Genomic DNA, 17,900 nt, shown 5'->3' with positions numbered 1-17,900 from the left:
AACAGTCAGATACATTGTTGATTTATAATACTGCTATGAAATACCTGTAGTGAGAAGCAAGGTGAAACTGTCAGATATGAACATATGGTTCAGACTGTGCCTAGACAGCTGATATAACCTGGTCCCAATTGCAAATTAAGCAAATCAGCTCTTACTGCAAAATGAATCATTTTGAAGTAATATTTATAAAGGCCTTTTAAGTAATTCCTCTCTTCTGAATGGTCAAGGTTTGATCTCAGTCCTAGACTCTAGTGCAAAGTCCTTTAAATCCCTTTGTATTAAAGAAAACATTAGGCATAGACCACCAAGACAGCTAAGGTCACACAAATACATGTCTGGCAAAGATGCAGATTCTGAGCTGTTAGATTCGGTCTATTTAGAGAACATCTGCAGTCCAGAGAGACAAAATAAAAATCCATTGACAAAAAGATAGCCAGGATGAAATCTTTTCTGCATCTAGCATAAACAACTTGGATAGTTTTCTTTGGAAGAGTTACCAGAGGATGGGTTGGAAGTTTCTTGATCTATAGCCTCTGGCATGGCTAAAAATGTCCCTCTCTGCACAGCCTGCTTTATTTGAATTCATCCTTTTATAGTTACTTTTCCAAATTTGGAGATTAAGTGTGAGATTAAGAAATGTGCTGCAAATATGAAAGGATAACACAGAGGGGAAATGGGGAATAATAGAAAATGTCATGTCATGTGTAATATTTATTGCATCCATCTTGAGAAAAGATCTTTTATCGTTTTAAAATGAATTCCTTCTTCTTGACGTGTATTTTAGTGAAGCTACACTGGTTGGCTGGTAAATGTAAAGGAACTGTTTGTGGCCGAAAAGGTACTTAACTGTATATTTATATAGATCTCTATACAAGCTTTTTTTTTTTTTTTTTTTTTTTTTAAACCTTTTCAAACGTACAAACAACAAAATAGCCTGCTTCTGAAGGGTGTTTCCCACATAGTTATGCTTATGTTCTGTCTTTTCTAAAAAATATTAAACAACAAAATAATAAAAAATATTTACTCTCCATGTATTTCTTTACTTGGTAAATCCACTGTATTGTGCACATGTGAATACACTATATTATGCACTGCAATACACTGCCTACCTTTTTTATACTGTTATGTGGATATACTGTAAATTTGTCTTTACAGAGTTCACAAGATGCATGCGCTGTGTAATCACTGATAAAAGACATTTGTGAGGTTTGTTTCTTACAATTTATTGTAGGTATATATCCACCTCATCCAGCGCTCTTTTTGTTTTCTTTTTCAGTTTGAGAAACCACTGCAAACAATTCAGTGTGTGAGCAAACCATCCAAATGAATCAAACTGAATCGTGAACAAATTCTGAATTTTTGCAAAACTGTTAAATCAGAAGAGTGCTTAATTCATGAATTTGGCATGACTAGTTCTGATTCTAAATAGCTGATAGACAGTATTGCTGAAATATTATCAGGAAAAAACATTCTCAGCGTGGTATATGGTAATATACATTTTCAGACAAGGATTTATCAGTAATATTTACTGGGGAAAGGAATATTTCAAGGGTCTTGCAACGCTCCTGCTGACAACCACAAATTATCTTTATTTGCATAAAACAAAAATTCAAATAATCACCTTCAAATATGTACTATGATGGAAGTTTATAGTTCAGATCTAAACACCAATGCAAATCAGTAATTTGACACTTCAAATAAAGATTGCATTAGGTTATTGTATAATCATGTAAAATATTCCACTTGAGTCCTATCCCAGTTTGACAGTCACTCATTCTCATCTCTTCCGGAACACAGGACATGGATGGGCTAGTTTTTTAGAAGGAACTTTGCTGCTCCCAGCTGCATTTTAATAAAAACAAACATTGGCCACTCACAGTATAACATATGACTTGCCATTCAAGAATAAAATGTAAAAAAAAAACAACCATATACAAATTTCAGTTCATTGTTCTGATAATAGATAAATATAATCATCCTGTGTGTCCTCATGGCCTTTTATAAATGAAACCTGCATAAAATTTGTATCATAAACCTTATTCAACATTGAATATGTAAAAGTGTTCTTCAAAAAAAACATTCACGATTTGTCCAGATACAAAGTTTTACATCTGATATGTCCTCACTGAGTCTCAGATGAGTCTTACAGTCTGTCCTCTGTTTAATCGTAGAGCAACATCCCACTGAACATCGTCAGGGGCTCCACTGAGTGGGCAAGTTTACCTGTGACCAGGTCAATGCAGATAGTATCTCCCTCCTGCAGAGGAAGTATGATGTTGAAGATGACCAGGGAGCCAGGAGTGTGCCGTGCCTCGGCAATGGGTTTCTCAAGACCCTCAGGCTGATAGCCTGCCGAATCTCCACGGGCAATACCATAATTGGATTTAGACAAGACTGCCTCAATCTTCACATTCTTGTGACCTGTCAGGACTGCACTGAAGAAGTATCGCCCATTCACAGGAGCAGTGAACAAACCTGTCAAAATACATTTGGTAGAGCATTTATGATTATGACAGTCCTTAATTCACATACAATATGCTTGTCTTTAACATACATACCTGTTTTTGGATTGTAGGCCTTTCTTTCATTGACGAAGACCTTGTTGAAGACTATAGTGCCTGCATTGTCTTGTGGTCGTGTGAGTGCTGCTGAGAATGACAGTCTTGGAACGTTGGCATCCTCTCCGGGAGGTCCTGGTAAGACAAAAAAAAAGACCAGACAAAAAAAACGTTTTTATTATATTTATTAATATAAAGTAAAATCATTTTACTATAATAGTAGAAGGAAAAAGTCATGGCAGTAGTAATAGTAAGAATACTGACCTTGTTCACCTCTGAGGCCTTAAATAGGAGACAATTAAGAAAAATGTATAGGAAAATATGATTAATTTTGCCAGTTCGGTTAAAATTGTGAAGAAAAAAAAAATCATTCATTTATTTATTCATTCATTTACCTGGAGGTCCTATTGGCCCCACTTTCCCTTGTGGTCCCTCTCTGCCTGGATGTCCAAGTGGCCCAGGAGGTCCTTTGGATCCTTTCTCTCCTTGAGGACCAGGTAGTCCAGGAGGTCCTGAGGATTGGCCCAAAAGTCATTGTAAAAATTGCAAAAAATGCTGGCTGACATTTTAGATGGAGCATGTGCATGTCACACAACAGGACAGTGTTTTATTTTGACTACACTAATGTATTTTTCCTCCAAAATGTCATGTTATGGCTGGTTATAGTAATGAGCGCACTACTGAGATAATAAATTATGTTTGAGATAATAAACAATCTTTCATAAATCTAAATAAGGAACACTTTTAGGAGTATCTTCAGGAAATATAACACAACCACAATATAACGACGACAAGGAACCATGCACTGAAGATACTAAGGTCTTAAATACAAGGGAGAGCTAATGAACTGAACAGAAAACAAGTGCATGTTTAATTAGAAACTATGGAAACTAATAAGCGGAGGGAAACACAGGCAAACCGGTACAGGGAAAACAGAACATAACCGTTGCACCAAAATGCTAGACTTGACATTATTGTCATCAACATAATATTTAACATGACTCAAATAACACCTTATTTTATCCACATAGCATTTTCTTTTTCACAAGCAGAGATTTTTGATTGAGATCTTCTTATGACAAAATATATAATTTGTTTTTGTCTTGATATGCACTATCGATCAACAGTTTGGAATAATTATGTTGTTTTTTTAAGACTCTTATGCTCACCAAGGCTGCATTTATTTGATCAATACAATACAGTAAAACCATAAATGTTGTGAATATTATTAAGAAACATTTATTATTATTATCAATGTTGAAAAAAGCTGTGCTTAAATTTTTTTTGTGGAAACGATGATCAATTTCTTTCAGGATTCTTTGATGAATAGAAAGTTCAAAAGAACAGCATTTATTTGAAACATAAATCTTTTGTAACATTATACATGTTACAAAATTAATGTGTCCCTGCTGAATAAAAGTACTAATTATATTTATTTACCCCAATGTTTGACACCACTGACCACAACAGTCTTTTAAATAGACTAGAAAACTATGTTGGCATTAGTGGAATTGCACTAGCATGGTTTAAATCATACTTATCTGACCGTTATCAGTTTGTAGCAGTAAATGAAGAGATGTCTTATCGATCACAAGTTCAGTATGGCGTACCACAAGGCTCAGTACTAGGACCGCTGCTGTTCACTCTGTACATGCTACCATTAGGAGATATCATTAGGAAACATGGAATTAGCTTCCACTGTTATGCCGACGATACTCAGCTCTATATTTCTTCAAAACCAACCGAAACTTACCAATTCACTAAATTAACAGAATGCATAGCTGATATAAAAAATTGGATGACTCGTAATTTCCTACTTCTAAATTCTGAAAAAACAGAGATTCTAATTATTGGACAAAAAACTTCCTCACGTAATAACCTAGAATACCGTCTAACACTTGATGGCTGCTCTGTTAAGTCTTCGTCGTCGGTTAGGAACCTGGGTGTGCTCTTTGATACCAATCTTTCATTTGAAAGTCACGTGTCTAGTATCTGTAAAACCGCATTTTTCCATCTTAAAAATATATCTAAATTACGCCATATGCTCTCATTGACAAATGCGGAACAATTAGTTCATGCTTTCATGACATCAAGGCTAGATTATTGTAATGCTCTACTGGGTGTTTGCCCTGCACGCTTAATAAACAAACTACAGCTAGTTCAAAACGCAGCAGCTCGAGTTCTTACCAGAACCAGGAAGTATGACCATATTAGCCCAGTTCTGTCAAAACTGCATTGGCTCCCAATTAAACATCGCATCAATTTTAAAATATTGCTGATTACTTACAAAGCACTAAATGGTTTAGCTCCGCAGTACTTGAGCGAGCTCTTAACGCATTATAGTCCGTCACGTCTATTGCGATCTCAAAATTCCGGCCAGTTGATAATACCTAGAATATCAAAATCGACTGCTGGCGGTAGATCCTTTTCCTATTTAGCACCAAAACTTTGGAACAATCTTCCTAACATTGTCCGAGAAGCAGACACACTCTGTCAGTTCAAAGCCAGATTAAAGACACATCTCTTTGACCTAGCATTCACATAATACATAGACTTCTATAATTCAATGTTAGGCTGCATAGATTAGGTCAGCTGGAACCGGGAACACTTCCCATAAATCCTGATGTACTCTTTACATCATGAGAAGAATGGCATCTACGCTAATTTTAGTGTCTTTGTTTATCCCGAGGTTTTCCTGCAGCCTGCCGGATCCAGGCCGTATCCAGATCTGACGAAGGACCTTTGCCTGGACCCGATGACAACGCAGTGCTGAAGTGCCAACTAGTCTCTCCCTATGGAGGATCCCTTTGCCACTCTAAAGATAAAGCGTCGTCGGGAAAACTCAATTTGCGTATCTACCCCGAATTGATAAAATAAAATAAAATTCTGTATCAAAACTATAAGGAAACACCAGTACTTTGTTTAGGCTTGGTTTGTAGGGAATTACAAACCTGCACACATATATTCAAACGCACATAACTATAGAACCAATTCTTAATGCGCATGTGAACGCCATCAGCGTTTCTCACAGGATCGCGTTTAAAGTTTGTGTAGAGAGAATGGTGTCGTCTTAGCGGCCCCTAATTTAATAACAAATGATCGTTGCGACGGAAGCGAATCAATCAAAACTAACTTTAGCTGGAAAATAACTTTATTAAAGAACCACTATAAAGCCAAAACAATCTTACCTTAAACTATACGTTTATCTCTGTAAAGCTGCTTTGAAACAATCTACATTGTTAAAAGCGCTATATAAATGAAGATGACTTGACTTGGTAGTGTATCACATTTTCCACAAATATATTAAGCAGCACAACTGTTTTCCACATTGATAATAATAAGAAATGTTTCTTGAGCACCAAATCAGCATATTAGAATGATTTCTGAAGTATCATGTGACACTGAAGTCTGGAGTAATAAGGCTGAAAATTCAACTTTGCCATCACAGGAATAAATAAAATTTTAAAATACATTAAAATAGAAAACTGTTAATAAAAGACTTCTTTCAAAAATATAAAAGAATCTTACTTATTCCAAACTAGATAAGATAAATAGATAAGAACCTACCAGTAAAGTCCTGTTCAGTGAAGATCTGGAACTCCTTGAGAACGTGCAGTATGGAAGAGTTGAGGTTGTTCATCCTGCCATGAATGTTCTCTAAGTGAACATCATGAATGCTGTTGATGGCCTCACCGTGTGAGATAACTGTGGAGTTTAGGTCATTAACACACGTCCAAAGCCCAGAGACATGTTTGCTTAGGCCATCTTTGATAGTCTGAAGGTTCACTGACAAGGAATCCAGTCTACTGCAGACATCCTCCAACTTCGAGAGTCTCTTATCCAGCCCTTCTCGAGAAAGTTTGCATTCTCCCATTTCAATCATCAAATTGCTGTTAAAGCTACTGATGCCGTCAAAACGTCCTTTACTGTCTTCTTTGTGCTTGTTAAAATCATCCTCAATCTGACCTAACTCTGAGGAAATTCTGTCCTTAGACCTGTTCAGATCAGAAATGGAGTTGCCGTGGTTCTGTATGGTGTTCCTGAAGCCTTTCAGAGTGTCATTGATGGAGCTGAACGTTTGGATTACTCCTGTGAGCTCACCCTGAATGGACTTGAGGTCTTTGCCAAGCTTGCGAGTTATGGTGTTTTGATTATCTATGTTCCTCTTATGGTCAGTCATACTGTTCATGCATTGGTCTGTGCATTTCTCTACCTCTTCTTTCAATTTGCCCACTTCCTCCTGGAGGTTTGAGCATACCTGCGAGCAAACATACTCATCTGAATCTACCTTTCTGCGTAAATTTGTAAGTTCTCCCTGGAACGTATTAAAAGAATAGCTGGTTATGTTTCTTAATTTTTTTAGCTCGCTCTCTATCGTACTACATATGTCGCAATCACGTCCCATATTCTCCACATCGGTGATGATTTGGTTAAAGTGTTCTCCATTTTGTCCTGTCAGATCCTTAATTTTTTGAACGTCATGGCTTAGATCTTCAATACGGTCAAATAAGGAGTCACCAGACACACTTAATTCCTTTAGCTTGGTGTCAAACTTCTTAATGTCCTCCTCATTGCCAAAAACCTTCCATTCCAGGCTTTTCACAGTATCTGCTGTCTCACTCCCTTTTGGACCGCACGTCTCTGTGCACAAATTAATCGCTGATTTAAGTCCACTGTCGAGATCATTTGTTTTGTTCCCTAACCGTTCCAGGTTATTTTTGTGATCATTAATGAAACGGTTCAAGTCTTGGATGCCTATTTCCATGGTAGATATTCTATAACCATGATCATCATTTCGATTGAGGACAGAGTTTTTTATCTGGCCGATCTCTCTCTGGACAAACTCCTTCATACTTGTTTCAGTATGGGAGCATTTTTGCTCAGTTTTTCTCACAGTCCCATTCAGTCTTCTCTCCAGGTCTCTAAGACGACTGTTCAGTTTTTCTTCAAGTGCTTTTCCCCGACCACCATTCCCATTGCCTGATCCTCTCAACTCTTTTTCAAGACGTCCTCTAAGGATATCATACGTCTCTGCAGTCGAACTGACCTTCCTCTCAATGGCACTAAGTCTCCTGTCAAGATCGCTCAGGGAATCACAGCAACTCTGAGAGCGTGACAGTTCCCTCTCAAGCATCTCTACAGTTTGACGGTGGTGCTGCTCCATCACACTGATGTGCTTCTCCAGCGCTCGGATCCTCTCTCTGTCTTCCTGCTGTTGCCTTTGCATGCTCTCCACTCCAGTTTGGCAAGACGAGCAAGACAGTGTCACTCTCCGTTCCAGCTCCCTGAGAATCTCCTCTTTAAATGTGCTATACCGACTATCCAATTCGTTCCCAATTCCATTGCTGCCCACAAGGTGGTTGTTGATGCTGGTGAGGGTCTTGTCATGGACCTGTGTCATGTTGTCCAGCATGTCCAGTTTGGTCTGGATGCTGTGAATGGTCTGGGCAGCGTCGGCTAGATTGTTGCCGCCACTGATGCCTTCCCTTCGAGATTCCTCGTGCATTTTCTTATTCATGTTGTGTACGGTTGAGTGGAGGTTGTGAAGGTCTTTATTCAAGCTTTGAATTTGTTCCTCAAGTTGTCTCATCTTGTTGTTGTCACTTTTCCCTATGAATAACATTGATTAACATTGAAGTTATTTAACATTTACTAATTCAGTAAGCACATTACCTTCCTGTTTTAACCCTAGAATGCATGACCCATGACCCATTATACCTATAATGTTTTTTGATTAAGACATAAAATAAAAACAAAATGCTGCAGCAATTAAAATATTCTCAAAATCACAACCTAGCAGATCAATTTGACTCCCTTTATGCATTCTAGGGGGAAGTGTAACACCATACCTTCTTCACCAGTATGTCTGCCACTGCTGTCCTGTGTGGCAGAGGAGCCTTCACTACAATCATCACCTGAGTAACCATGACAGCACTTCCATTCCATCTCTGTGACCATTTTATAGGCAACCTTGTACCGTGGTCTTCTAAAAGTCCGATACCTGTGGTGTGAGATATTTTGTCATATTCGGTTCTAACAAGAGCTGAAACTATGAATATGAACTATATGTATACTAGTCCAACTTGACTTTTTTGTTGTAAAATTCAAGATTTACTATGTGTGTACTTTTTTGACATTTATGAAAATGGAGACTTAAAGCTGTCAAGTTTAATTTAATCATCTTTCACGACTTTAACTGGCGCGTCTCTAATGGCACTGCTCAAGTAGGCAGATAGAAAATATTTCTGTTACGTTCATATCCTAGGCTATGTATCGCTTTTCAGAAGGCCACAACTCTGCTAGGAAACAGTACAATAAAGGCCTGTTCTTCATTTTATTAGAGCTGTTGTTTCTGGGCATGTTTTTGTTATTTTATTCAGTCAAAGCTTTCAGTACATCATTAAAATCTTTGAAAGTGTTTGCTTTGCTCTGGCAAGCCTCTTGTGTGTCTTACTTAACTTTCAAGTGCACTTGTTGCTATTATTAGAACATTGTTTATACTCCATTCATACTTGTGATGTGGCTTCTGTATAGGGGACTAGTATTATGGCTGTCTTTGAAGATCTTGGATAAAACTGAGGTTTACTGAGACCTAAGAAAAAGGTCAACTTCATCTTGGACTTAAGGCTGAAATTTGTTCTCTAAAAAATGATTAAAATAACAACATTACAAGTAACTTGTACATTAGCAGTTTCATCAGCGACAGATTTCTGTCTCAATTTCTCTCCAATCTCATTCCACAAATAGTTTGGTGGACATGCATCCCGCTGAGAGAGGGACATAGGCCAAAACTTTCCAGTTTGACACTGTCATAATAGTCAGTGGTAACCAAGATTAAATGAAATGCAGTTTGGCAGTGTTTTTGCTCATGAATACTTACAAAACCACATGGGAACATTGGCCCCAAGCACAGCGCTGGTATTCAGGTTTCACATAGGTCTCCACTCCATCTTCCATTACACAGCTTACAGTCCGTGTCACTACGTAGGCACACCAGTTTCTGTTTGTGTACAAAGCATGGGCAAATTATTCTTCTTAAGGCTACAATTCAAATGGTTGAGGACTGCCATCTTCATTGTAGACATAACTAAATTAAAAAGTTATCTGTATTAAAAGTACAAATAATTGGCCTTCAAAACCAACACTTTCCTCCAATGACACCAATAAAGCATCACATCAGTGCAACCAGTTAGCAAGGTTATGTGAGCATTAGGGTTGGCAACAAGAGCTGGTCCTTATTCAAATAAGTTTGATTGACAAGCGATCTGACCAATCATAACACCAACAAACAAACCAGATCTGTTGTGACACATTAAAGAGCCAGAAAACAGTATTTATTGTTTGAACTTCTTAAAAAATGACAATTTGAAAGCTGAGACTTTGTTTCACACCAAAAGTAACCTGTCTTGTCTGTTGGTCAGTGTCCTCTTTACTCCTCTTTATGTGAGAACGTGATGTTTGGCGTGAGAGCACCATGGCTTGTCGGACCGGAGGGTCAATTGACATTCTGTTCAATTAAGAGCATGTGCAGTCCTCTACTGATGTGAAAATGGCAGACTATCTGACAGAGTTCCCTGAACAACACCGCTACTGAATCTACTGGGGGAAACAGACAAGCATGGCTGATTCACAAACAAATGACTCCAGTTCTTTTTAGTGAGACAAAACTTTCAGCGCAAGTATATTCAGACTACTAAACAAATGTCTCTTATAAACCACTTATTTTTGGTGAATCAAAACTTACAGCTGACCAGTGTAGTCTGATTCCCGAATGAGAGACTCTAATGATGAATCAAACATACACAACTATGGCTTTTATTATTACTATGTGCAAGGCTGCGTTGTAATTATATAAATAGTCTGACGTGCTACATCACGTTTCATAATTTGTTACCCTGGATCACAAAACCAGTCACAAGTAGCAAGGGTATATTTGTGGCAATAGCCAACAATACATTTTATGGGTCAAAATTATTCATATTTCTTTTATGCCAACAATCGTTAGGCTATTAAGTAAAGAGATCATGTTCCATGAAGATATTTAGTAAATTTCCTACCGTAAATATATAAAACATTTATTTTTGTGAGTGAATGCAGCACAATTGCGAACATAAATGGACAACTTTAAAGGCGATTTTAGAAACCCTCAGATTCCAGATTTTCAAATAGTTGTATCTCGGCCAAATATTGTCATATCCTACAAACCACACATCAAAGCTTATTTATTCAGCTCTCAGATGATGTATAACTATAACTGGATGTATAATTCTCAATTTCAAAAAATGTACCCATGTGACTGGTTTTGTGGTCCAGGGTCACATTTGGTGTTTTCAGTTTATTGGAGAGGCTTGGTTCACAGTAAATGCTGCTTCAGATGAAGTACATCTTTGCAATGGCTGTTAGGTCACTTATTATGACAGCCATCTTCCCAAATTTGTAAAAAAAAAAAAAAACATCCTGGGTTTTTCCACCAAAATAAAAGCTCTAAGGTTTAAGATTGAAAGGTAAGAAATTAAGACAGCAATAATTTGTAAATCTCGATTATTATTTTTAAATACAATTTTTTTACCTAAAGAGGCTACATGCGATTTTCTGAAATTTAAACTCGCGACTGACACCTGTGGCCAAAAAACGGAACTGCTCTTCCTTTCTGCTCGCTCTCGTACGTGCACACTTCACAAGTCATCCGCTGCAAAGAAGTCAACATTATGTTTACAGAGGTAAGAACAGTCAAATACATATATTGTTTGAGAAACTAAGTTTGTTTGCTGACTAGCGGTGGTGGCAGAGTGATCTGAAACGTTTAACATGAACGCGCTTGACGTCACATCCGCAGACAGCGCGCGAAAAATCCGACCCGACAGAAAATAGGAAAAATAGGATACAGGCTTATAGGTGCACCCACTGTGAGCTGACAAGGTGTCAGTATGCTCATCAGGAGATGTTTGAGCCATAAATGGTCAAATAAAAAGGCTATTGTTACGTTTATTTTGGGGAAAAAGTTGCATATAGCCTCTTTAACAGTAGGCTACAATAGTAATACATTTCTTTTTTCCCCCTATTTTTAATAAATTTCATTTAAATAATTCCCCTAATTTAAATTGTCAAAAAATTTTTTTAACAACAATAGTAATAATAATAATAGTAATTTTAATTATTATTGTTGTTGTTCTAGTATAGTTAGTATAGTATTTATTATTGAAATGATCTCATCATTTGGCATTGCATTTCTCTTTTTTTTCTTTTTTATAAATATTTAGTCCTTAAAATATCTATAAAAAACTAAAATTGTTAATGGAACCGATAAGGAACTGAAATTGTTAAAGCAACACTAAGGAACATTTTTTACCTTAAAATAATGTTCCAAAATCGTATCAGTGGTTCATCAAGTCGTAACAGGGTGAAAGGCACTTCTGGATTCGCTTTGCAGCCCTATATCTGCTATAACCACACTAATATGCAAGTTTGCCAAACCGGGTCGCGTTTCTGTATTTCTGTAGTTCGAATGAGACATAAGAAAACTACAAATTTGAGTTGCTTTACGTCAAGCGCTACAATAGTCATTATTTAGTTTTTCTTCGTTTCTAATGTCGCAATACATCATACTTTCATAAAATCATGCAACATACTCTACCTTGTCTGTGGACATCGTTCATTCCAAAGCCGGTGCTAGATAAACAGCGAGCGTGCGTGCGACAGTAAGCTGCGGTAGGCTAAATTATTTACGACAGCGGTAATGGACAATTCCGCTTCCAACCTGTAGGGCGACCGAAGAGGAAAAGTTCCTTAGTGTTGCTTTAAAGGTCACGTTTTTCCTGTGTTTTTGAAGCTTTGATTGTGTTTACAGTGTGCAATATAACGTGTATTTTTCACACAATTTACTTATCTGTATACCGCTGTTTTCACTGTCCTAAAAATGGGCTGATGACTTCCTTGTTCTATGAAGTCCCTCCTTCAGAAATACGTAACGAGTTCTGATTGTGCCAGCGGTTCCTGTGTTGTGATTCGACTGCAGCTTAGCGCACGTTGCCCGGAAAGGTCACGCCTCTTACCATAACGTGGAGATGCATGCGCTCAGTGTTATTGTAAACATGTCTTTAATATTACCTTATCAATAACAGCGTCTCGACGACATGGCGACAAACACACTCTACAAACGCAACTCTTCCTCTTCTCCGTGGGAGCGCAACAAGACCACGCCCCCTTTTTTGTGTATTCCTGTGGGGGGAGGTTAGTCAAAAAACTGTTCTAGTGACGTCATTAAAGCAGGAAGTAGAGGGATGTAGTCCAAACCAGCCGTTCGCTGTAGGCTTTGAAAGGGGACTTCTGTTAAATAAAATATCTCGCTTGGCATTGAACTTTGAGCTTTATAATTTTACAGGTATTATTTATGCTCTAACAGCAACATTACACACTAACTAAAGTTTGAAAAATGGGATCACGGACACGAAGAACAGGACCTTTAAGAGGAATCAGAATTGGAAACTTAATGATTCTTCATGATTCCAACCCAGCTTATCAAAAAATATAAGAGTTTATTTGGTTTTCAGACATTTTTTGTCACTTGGGTTTATTTGATGTATACATCTTAAACATCCACCCATCCTGTGAAAGAATGAGGGGAGAGATATTGCCATTCTGCTCAAATATATACATCTGCTCTGGGCAAATATACAGTATTTATTTGGAATAAATACTTCATATAATACTGGAATGGATAAAAAAAGTCAATATGGTAAACAAAAGATTCTTATTTTTGTTCATGTGGAATTATCTTCATATTCAATGAGAGTTTAATGTAGTTTCCCCAACACCTTGGAGAGCTGTATGATTTAAAAACAAATTTTCTGATTAAAGTGATAAATGATGCTGTTTTCTCAGGGAGCGTGTTTAGATGGAATCGAAACCAGGCTGGAATCCAATGTGACTGGTTCATTAAAATAACTCATTGAGTCTGGTTAGTCATTCGTTATCATGAGCAGTGCTGAGACTGGAATGTCTCGATGCATCAACTGCAAGTGCTTTGCTCTCACACATACAAATAAATGGGGCCCAGACACTCAGAGTACACAAGTTCAACACGGACATCTTCACCACAGACAACCGTGCTTTTCAAATTCTACACTCACTCAATCTCAGACAAGGTGCATTTATTTGTGTTTCTGTGGACCTAAATATTGACTAAGTCTTTTTCATCATGCATTATAAATACAAAATGTTGTGTTTGTTTGTAAAATAGTGTGAAATATTTATATGCATATCCTACTGTGTATGTAAATTTGGATTGGGTGTATGATGAAAGAGCTTGTATAGACATTCTGAATATAACCCAACATTAATAGCAAATTTATGGATGGATTCATGGACGTGTGCACATGCATTAATTAGGACACGTAAACAAATTGTGGTATTTGGGGTAGACAACTAAAGAGTGATGGCAGTAGAACACTGAGCCATTGTTTCTGTTGGAGTCTGGGGGTGGTTTAAGAAAAAAGAAAGACAAAGGCCTGGGTCCATGTATACCAATGAGAAAAAAAGGGAATAGTGGTTCTCAGCTTTATCAAATTTGAGAGAGGAAAAGTAAACAAAAACTTTGGAGTTACAATGGCTTCTTTGTCTCATATGTACACAAATCCATTTTGATTGTGTTCAAGATCAGTCTTAAGAATGAGTTCCAGTGTGCAGCATTCTTGTATTCTTGCTCCCGGTTTAATTACCACACAATGGTTGCTCAGGATTGGAAGCAGTATACTTTTTTTGGTGTTGGAAAGAACTCTGTCTGTAAACACTTCCAGTCATTTAATTATTTTTAAGACATTGCACCTGCCAGCATACATTTTTATACAAGAATAAAATTCACTGCTTAGCCACATAAACAAGAAGACCCAGACGCAAGTATCAGGCCTGTGCCACTCAGACTCAAGAACATCCAGCTGAAGGCGACTGAATATAAACACCTTCCCTCAAAGGATAAAAATCCACAGGACCCAATTTGGCAAGGAATGAAGTATCACTTCAACATCTCAAGCAGAAACAGAACTTGGACGGAAATAATAGCGAGAATACACAGTAACAGGGCAATGTATTGCTACGCTCAAAAGAGAAACCGTGGGTAGGCCTGCAGGGTAATTGAGTTATCCATACAAACAAAGCTCAAATATATTTAAGCAAGCTGTCTAAAGGCAGATTACCTTTTCTGCATGCAATCTAAAGGTCACCTTTTGAAAATCTGTTTTCATGGTTTTCCCCCCACTAGACTTATTTTCAGACTTTTTCCTCACTGAATGATACCAATACATCATTTATGTGCAGAACCACAGAAATTCATATAAAGCCCAAATACCTTTTTACATTGTCCAAAATATCTCTGTACAAAGATTATAGCATTTGGCTTGGTCAGTGTCCCTACATTGCTCCCATATAATATTTACTTGTTATATCCAGTTTCACAAACGTTTGCAATTATGGGTAAGAAAGTGTGTATTTCCCATTTGAAATCTAAATGATTTACATAAAGTTGAGCTCAGCAAACTGTTTTGTGAGATGCTACACAATCTCCCAACAAGCAAACACTGTGCACACATTTGCTGAGGCTACTTACATACATGTATACAGACTTTACATCAAAGCTGAAACTAACAAAGTTTCTGCAATGTGATAAGTTTTGTCATAGCAGGAACTACTTTTACGTTTCCGGCCAATGCATCGCAGTGCAAGAAGCATTTGACAAAACAAATTTGTTAAAAGGTAAAGCCTCCTGTAATATTACAGTGTATATATATATATATATATATATATATATATATATATATATATATATATATATATATATATATATATATATATATATGGTTCTTTCAGTCTTTCATGCATCTGTTACAGAGAAATAGCAAATAGCATAACAAAATTTGTCAGCATAAAATATTCATTTTACTGGCAACTGACACATTTGTTCTGCTGGACTGAAAGCGTTTGTGCATACCAGCTATTCATTGGGCATAATGTGGACTGACTCAGTACAACTCGATCAAAAGTAGAGGGGCAAATGATATCATCCAAGATATTGGACAGACAGGAAACATGACACACTGTGAAGGAGGGTTTCAGCTACCACAAGTCGTGTAATATTTCACACATCTGTAAAAACAAAACAGAGTTCAAACAGCCTTAAGCAGTGGTGCCAGGGGCCAACACATTCTTTCCCGCAGAACCTCTGTACACCACTGGGTTGTGCTAATGCCAGGATAAGTGCACTTAAGGTCTTCACCGTTTGGCCTCCGTCCCACTGCACATGCATTAACGTCTGCTTAGTAATGCCAAAAAAGGGAAGGCCTGTCCAACAGTAGCTCACGCTCGCAGGGCTAGAGTCTGATTTCATACTGGTCTTAGTGACCAGAAAGTAGTAAACTCATAACAGCATGAACTTATATTTGCATATCAGCTCCGTGTAAGACAGGTACGTGTGACACACCACGTGATCTTGAAAACCCAGCTTGAATGTTTGTAAGCAATGGTACACGACTTAATGAAGTGCTTTGACAGTTGTGATGATCAGGGAGTAATTTCAGATAGCATATAGATTATTTTATTAGTAGAACATATCTCTATTATCAGTTCATTTAGATGTTAGGCCCACCTAACAAAGACATTTATTTTTCATGACAAAGTGTACAGTGTATTTTTTTATTTTTTTTTCAGTGTACAAATTACTTATTATTATTAATATGATTAAATTTTCAAATTATCAACTCAGACCTGTTGTTGCTAAAATGAAAACTCGTTTGTCTCTTACCTATGTCTACTGGTCACCTTAGATCCACTCTGTGCAGCAGATACAGACTGACTCTCATCCACATGTTGAGTGTATCGTGATGCGTAGGTTCCCGCTCCCCAAATATCTCCGGGCAAAATCAGAGCCAACATAGCGAATAAGTAAACAAAATATAGTGCCATGACTTAGAAGTAAAAACAGAATTTAAAAATGCGATCGTTAAAAAAAAGTAGCCTACATCCAAAAACTTCAGCGTAGAAAATCCGACTTGTACACACCGAGCGCAGTCCAACAGCCCCGCTAACTCTCCATGAGTCGATGCTCAGCACTGATATTTCATAAAGTTCTGTGTAGCTAAATGTTTATGCCCCGCTGTCATCATTTCGCGCAGTGTCCATTCATCGCAAAAGATGCTCCCGTCAGTTTCCCCATGACACACGGTCCGCAGTCAAACCCTGATGAGAAGTGTCCGGTTTTTTCTCTCTTTCTCGTCTGCCCAGTCATAATGTGAAAACTACCCTCAATAGATCCAAAACTCTCTCTCTCTCTCTCTCTCTCTCTCTCTCTCTCTCTCTCTCTCTCTCTCTCTCTCTCTCTCTCTCTCTCTCTCTCTCTCTCTCAGGAAGGAACCACGCTCTGCTTTTAAATTTTGGGTCCCTCCTGGATTTCTTTTCAAATGTGAGCATAAACTCTAATTATAACAGACATATAACTGTTATCTATTTAACCCATTGTCTTTTCATTACTCTTGACTGGTGGGAATTTGACCCACTTTTAAAAAGAAAATCAGTTATGACTGCTCACATTTGTTTGTAAATTCCTAATATTCCTAACCAGGGGTTTTCATACTTTTTGCCTAATAAGATGTCCAAATATGATGATAGGTAAAGGTAGCTATAGCCTATATACTTTCATGTACTACTCATTTATAATGTATGTGGGTGGCTTCAACGGCTTTTTATAGGCTACTGTCGCTGTATTGAAATATTTGCTAGTTGACATTGCATTTTCTTCAACCTGCTATTATGGTTGGATGTATAAACCTGAAGATAAACATTTTCAATTAAATTCAGATTCACATTTGTAAAGCCCTGTGTTAAAATATATATATATATATATATATACTGTGCTAAAAATAGTTTTATAATTATTTAAAAGTGCAGTATGTAATATTTACTGAAAGCTAGAGGTTGAAATGGGTACTGCAGTCCAAAAAAAAAAAAAAAAAATTGTTGCTTATTTTATTATTTAATTATTTCCCGCCAACTGTCAAGTAGCGGGCGGGATCACACAGACTAAAACAAAAACAGGCATTCCGACACGGAACGCACAATTTAAAGTAGAATAATTGGCTGTAGCATTGTTTTTCGGAGAAAAAGTATGTCATGTTAGCATGTTTCCTAAATCGCAAACATATTATTGTATTTTTATGCTTTGCAGTCAAAAAAAATTACATGCACCTTTAAAGTTATAACATGACCGCCCTAAAATTAAAAAGAAAAAGATTTTAAAAAAGTTTCTGCTCTGTCAAATTTTCTAAACCCCGGTTTAAAAAACCCTGAAATACACAA

The 17,900-nt window shown here is 37.3% G+C and overlaps 1 protein-coding gene across 1 annotated transcript; it reads right to left on the bottom strand.

Annotated features, from left to right (window-relative positions):
* Positions 1 to 901: 901 nt before the first annotated feature.
* emilin1a (elastin microfibril interfacer 1a) lies at positions 902 to 16,947 on the bottom strand. Its single transcript, XM_079888422.1, has 8 exons — positions 16,351 to 16,947; positions 9,439 to 9,558; positions 8,408 to 8,559; positions 6,126 to 8,168; positions 2,954 to 3,070; positions 2,823 to 2,840; positions 2,559 to 2,693; positions 902 to 2,475 (listed from the first exon to the last, which is right to left on the bottom strand). Exons 1-8 carry the CDS (start codon positions 16,509 to 16,511, stop codon positions 2,162 to 2,164), a joined length of 3,060 nt encoding a protein of 1,019 aa, XP_079744548.1. The 5' UTR covers positions 16,512 to 16,947; the 3' UTR covers positions 902 to 2,161.
* Positions 16,948 to 17,900: the final 953 nt, after the last annotated feature.

The sequence above is a fragment of the Squalius cephalus genome, assembly GCF_949319135.1.
Source record: "Squalius cephalus genome assembly, chromosome: 12".
NCBI lineage: Eukaryota > Metazoa > Chordata > Actinopteri > Cypriniformes > Leuciscidae > Squalius > Squalius cephalus.
This window is presented reverse-complemented; position numbering and strand designations above follow the sequence as displayed.

What these genes read in the sequence shown, in the direction of transcription:
- emilin1a (XM_079888422.1), bottom strand. Translation starts at nt 16,511, where the DNA reads ATGGCACTATATTTTGTTTACTTATTCGCTATGTTGGCTCTGATTTTG. An exon ending in CACTGAACAGGACTTTACTG is followed by an intron (nt 3,071 to 6,125) that starts GTAGGTTCTTAT and finishes GCCAATCCTCAG; the next exon opens with GACCTCCTGGACTACCTGGT. An exon ending in GGCCTACAATCCAAAAACAG is followed by an intron (nt 2,476 to 2,558) that starts GTATGTATGTTA and finishes GTATTTTGACAG; the next exon opens with GTTTGTTCACTGCTCCTGTG.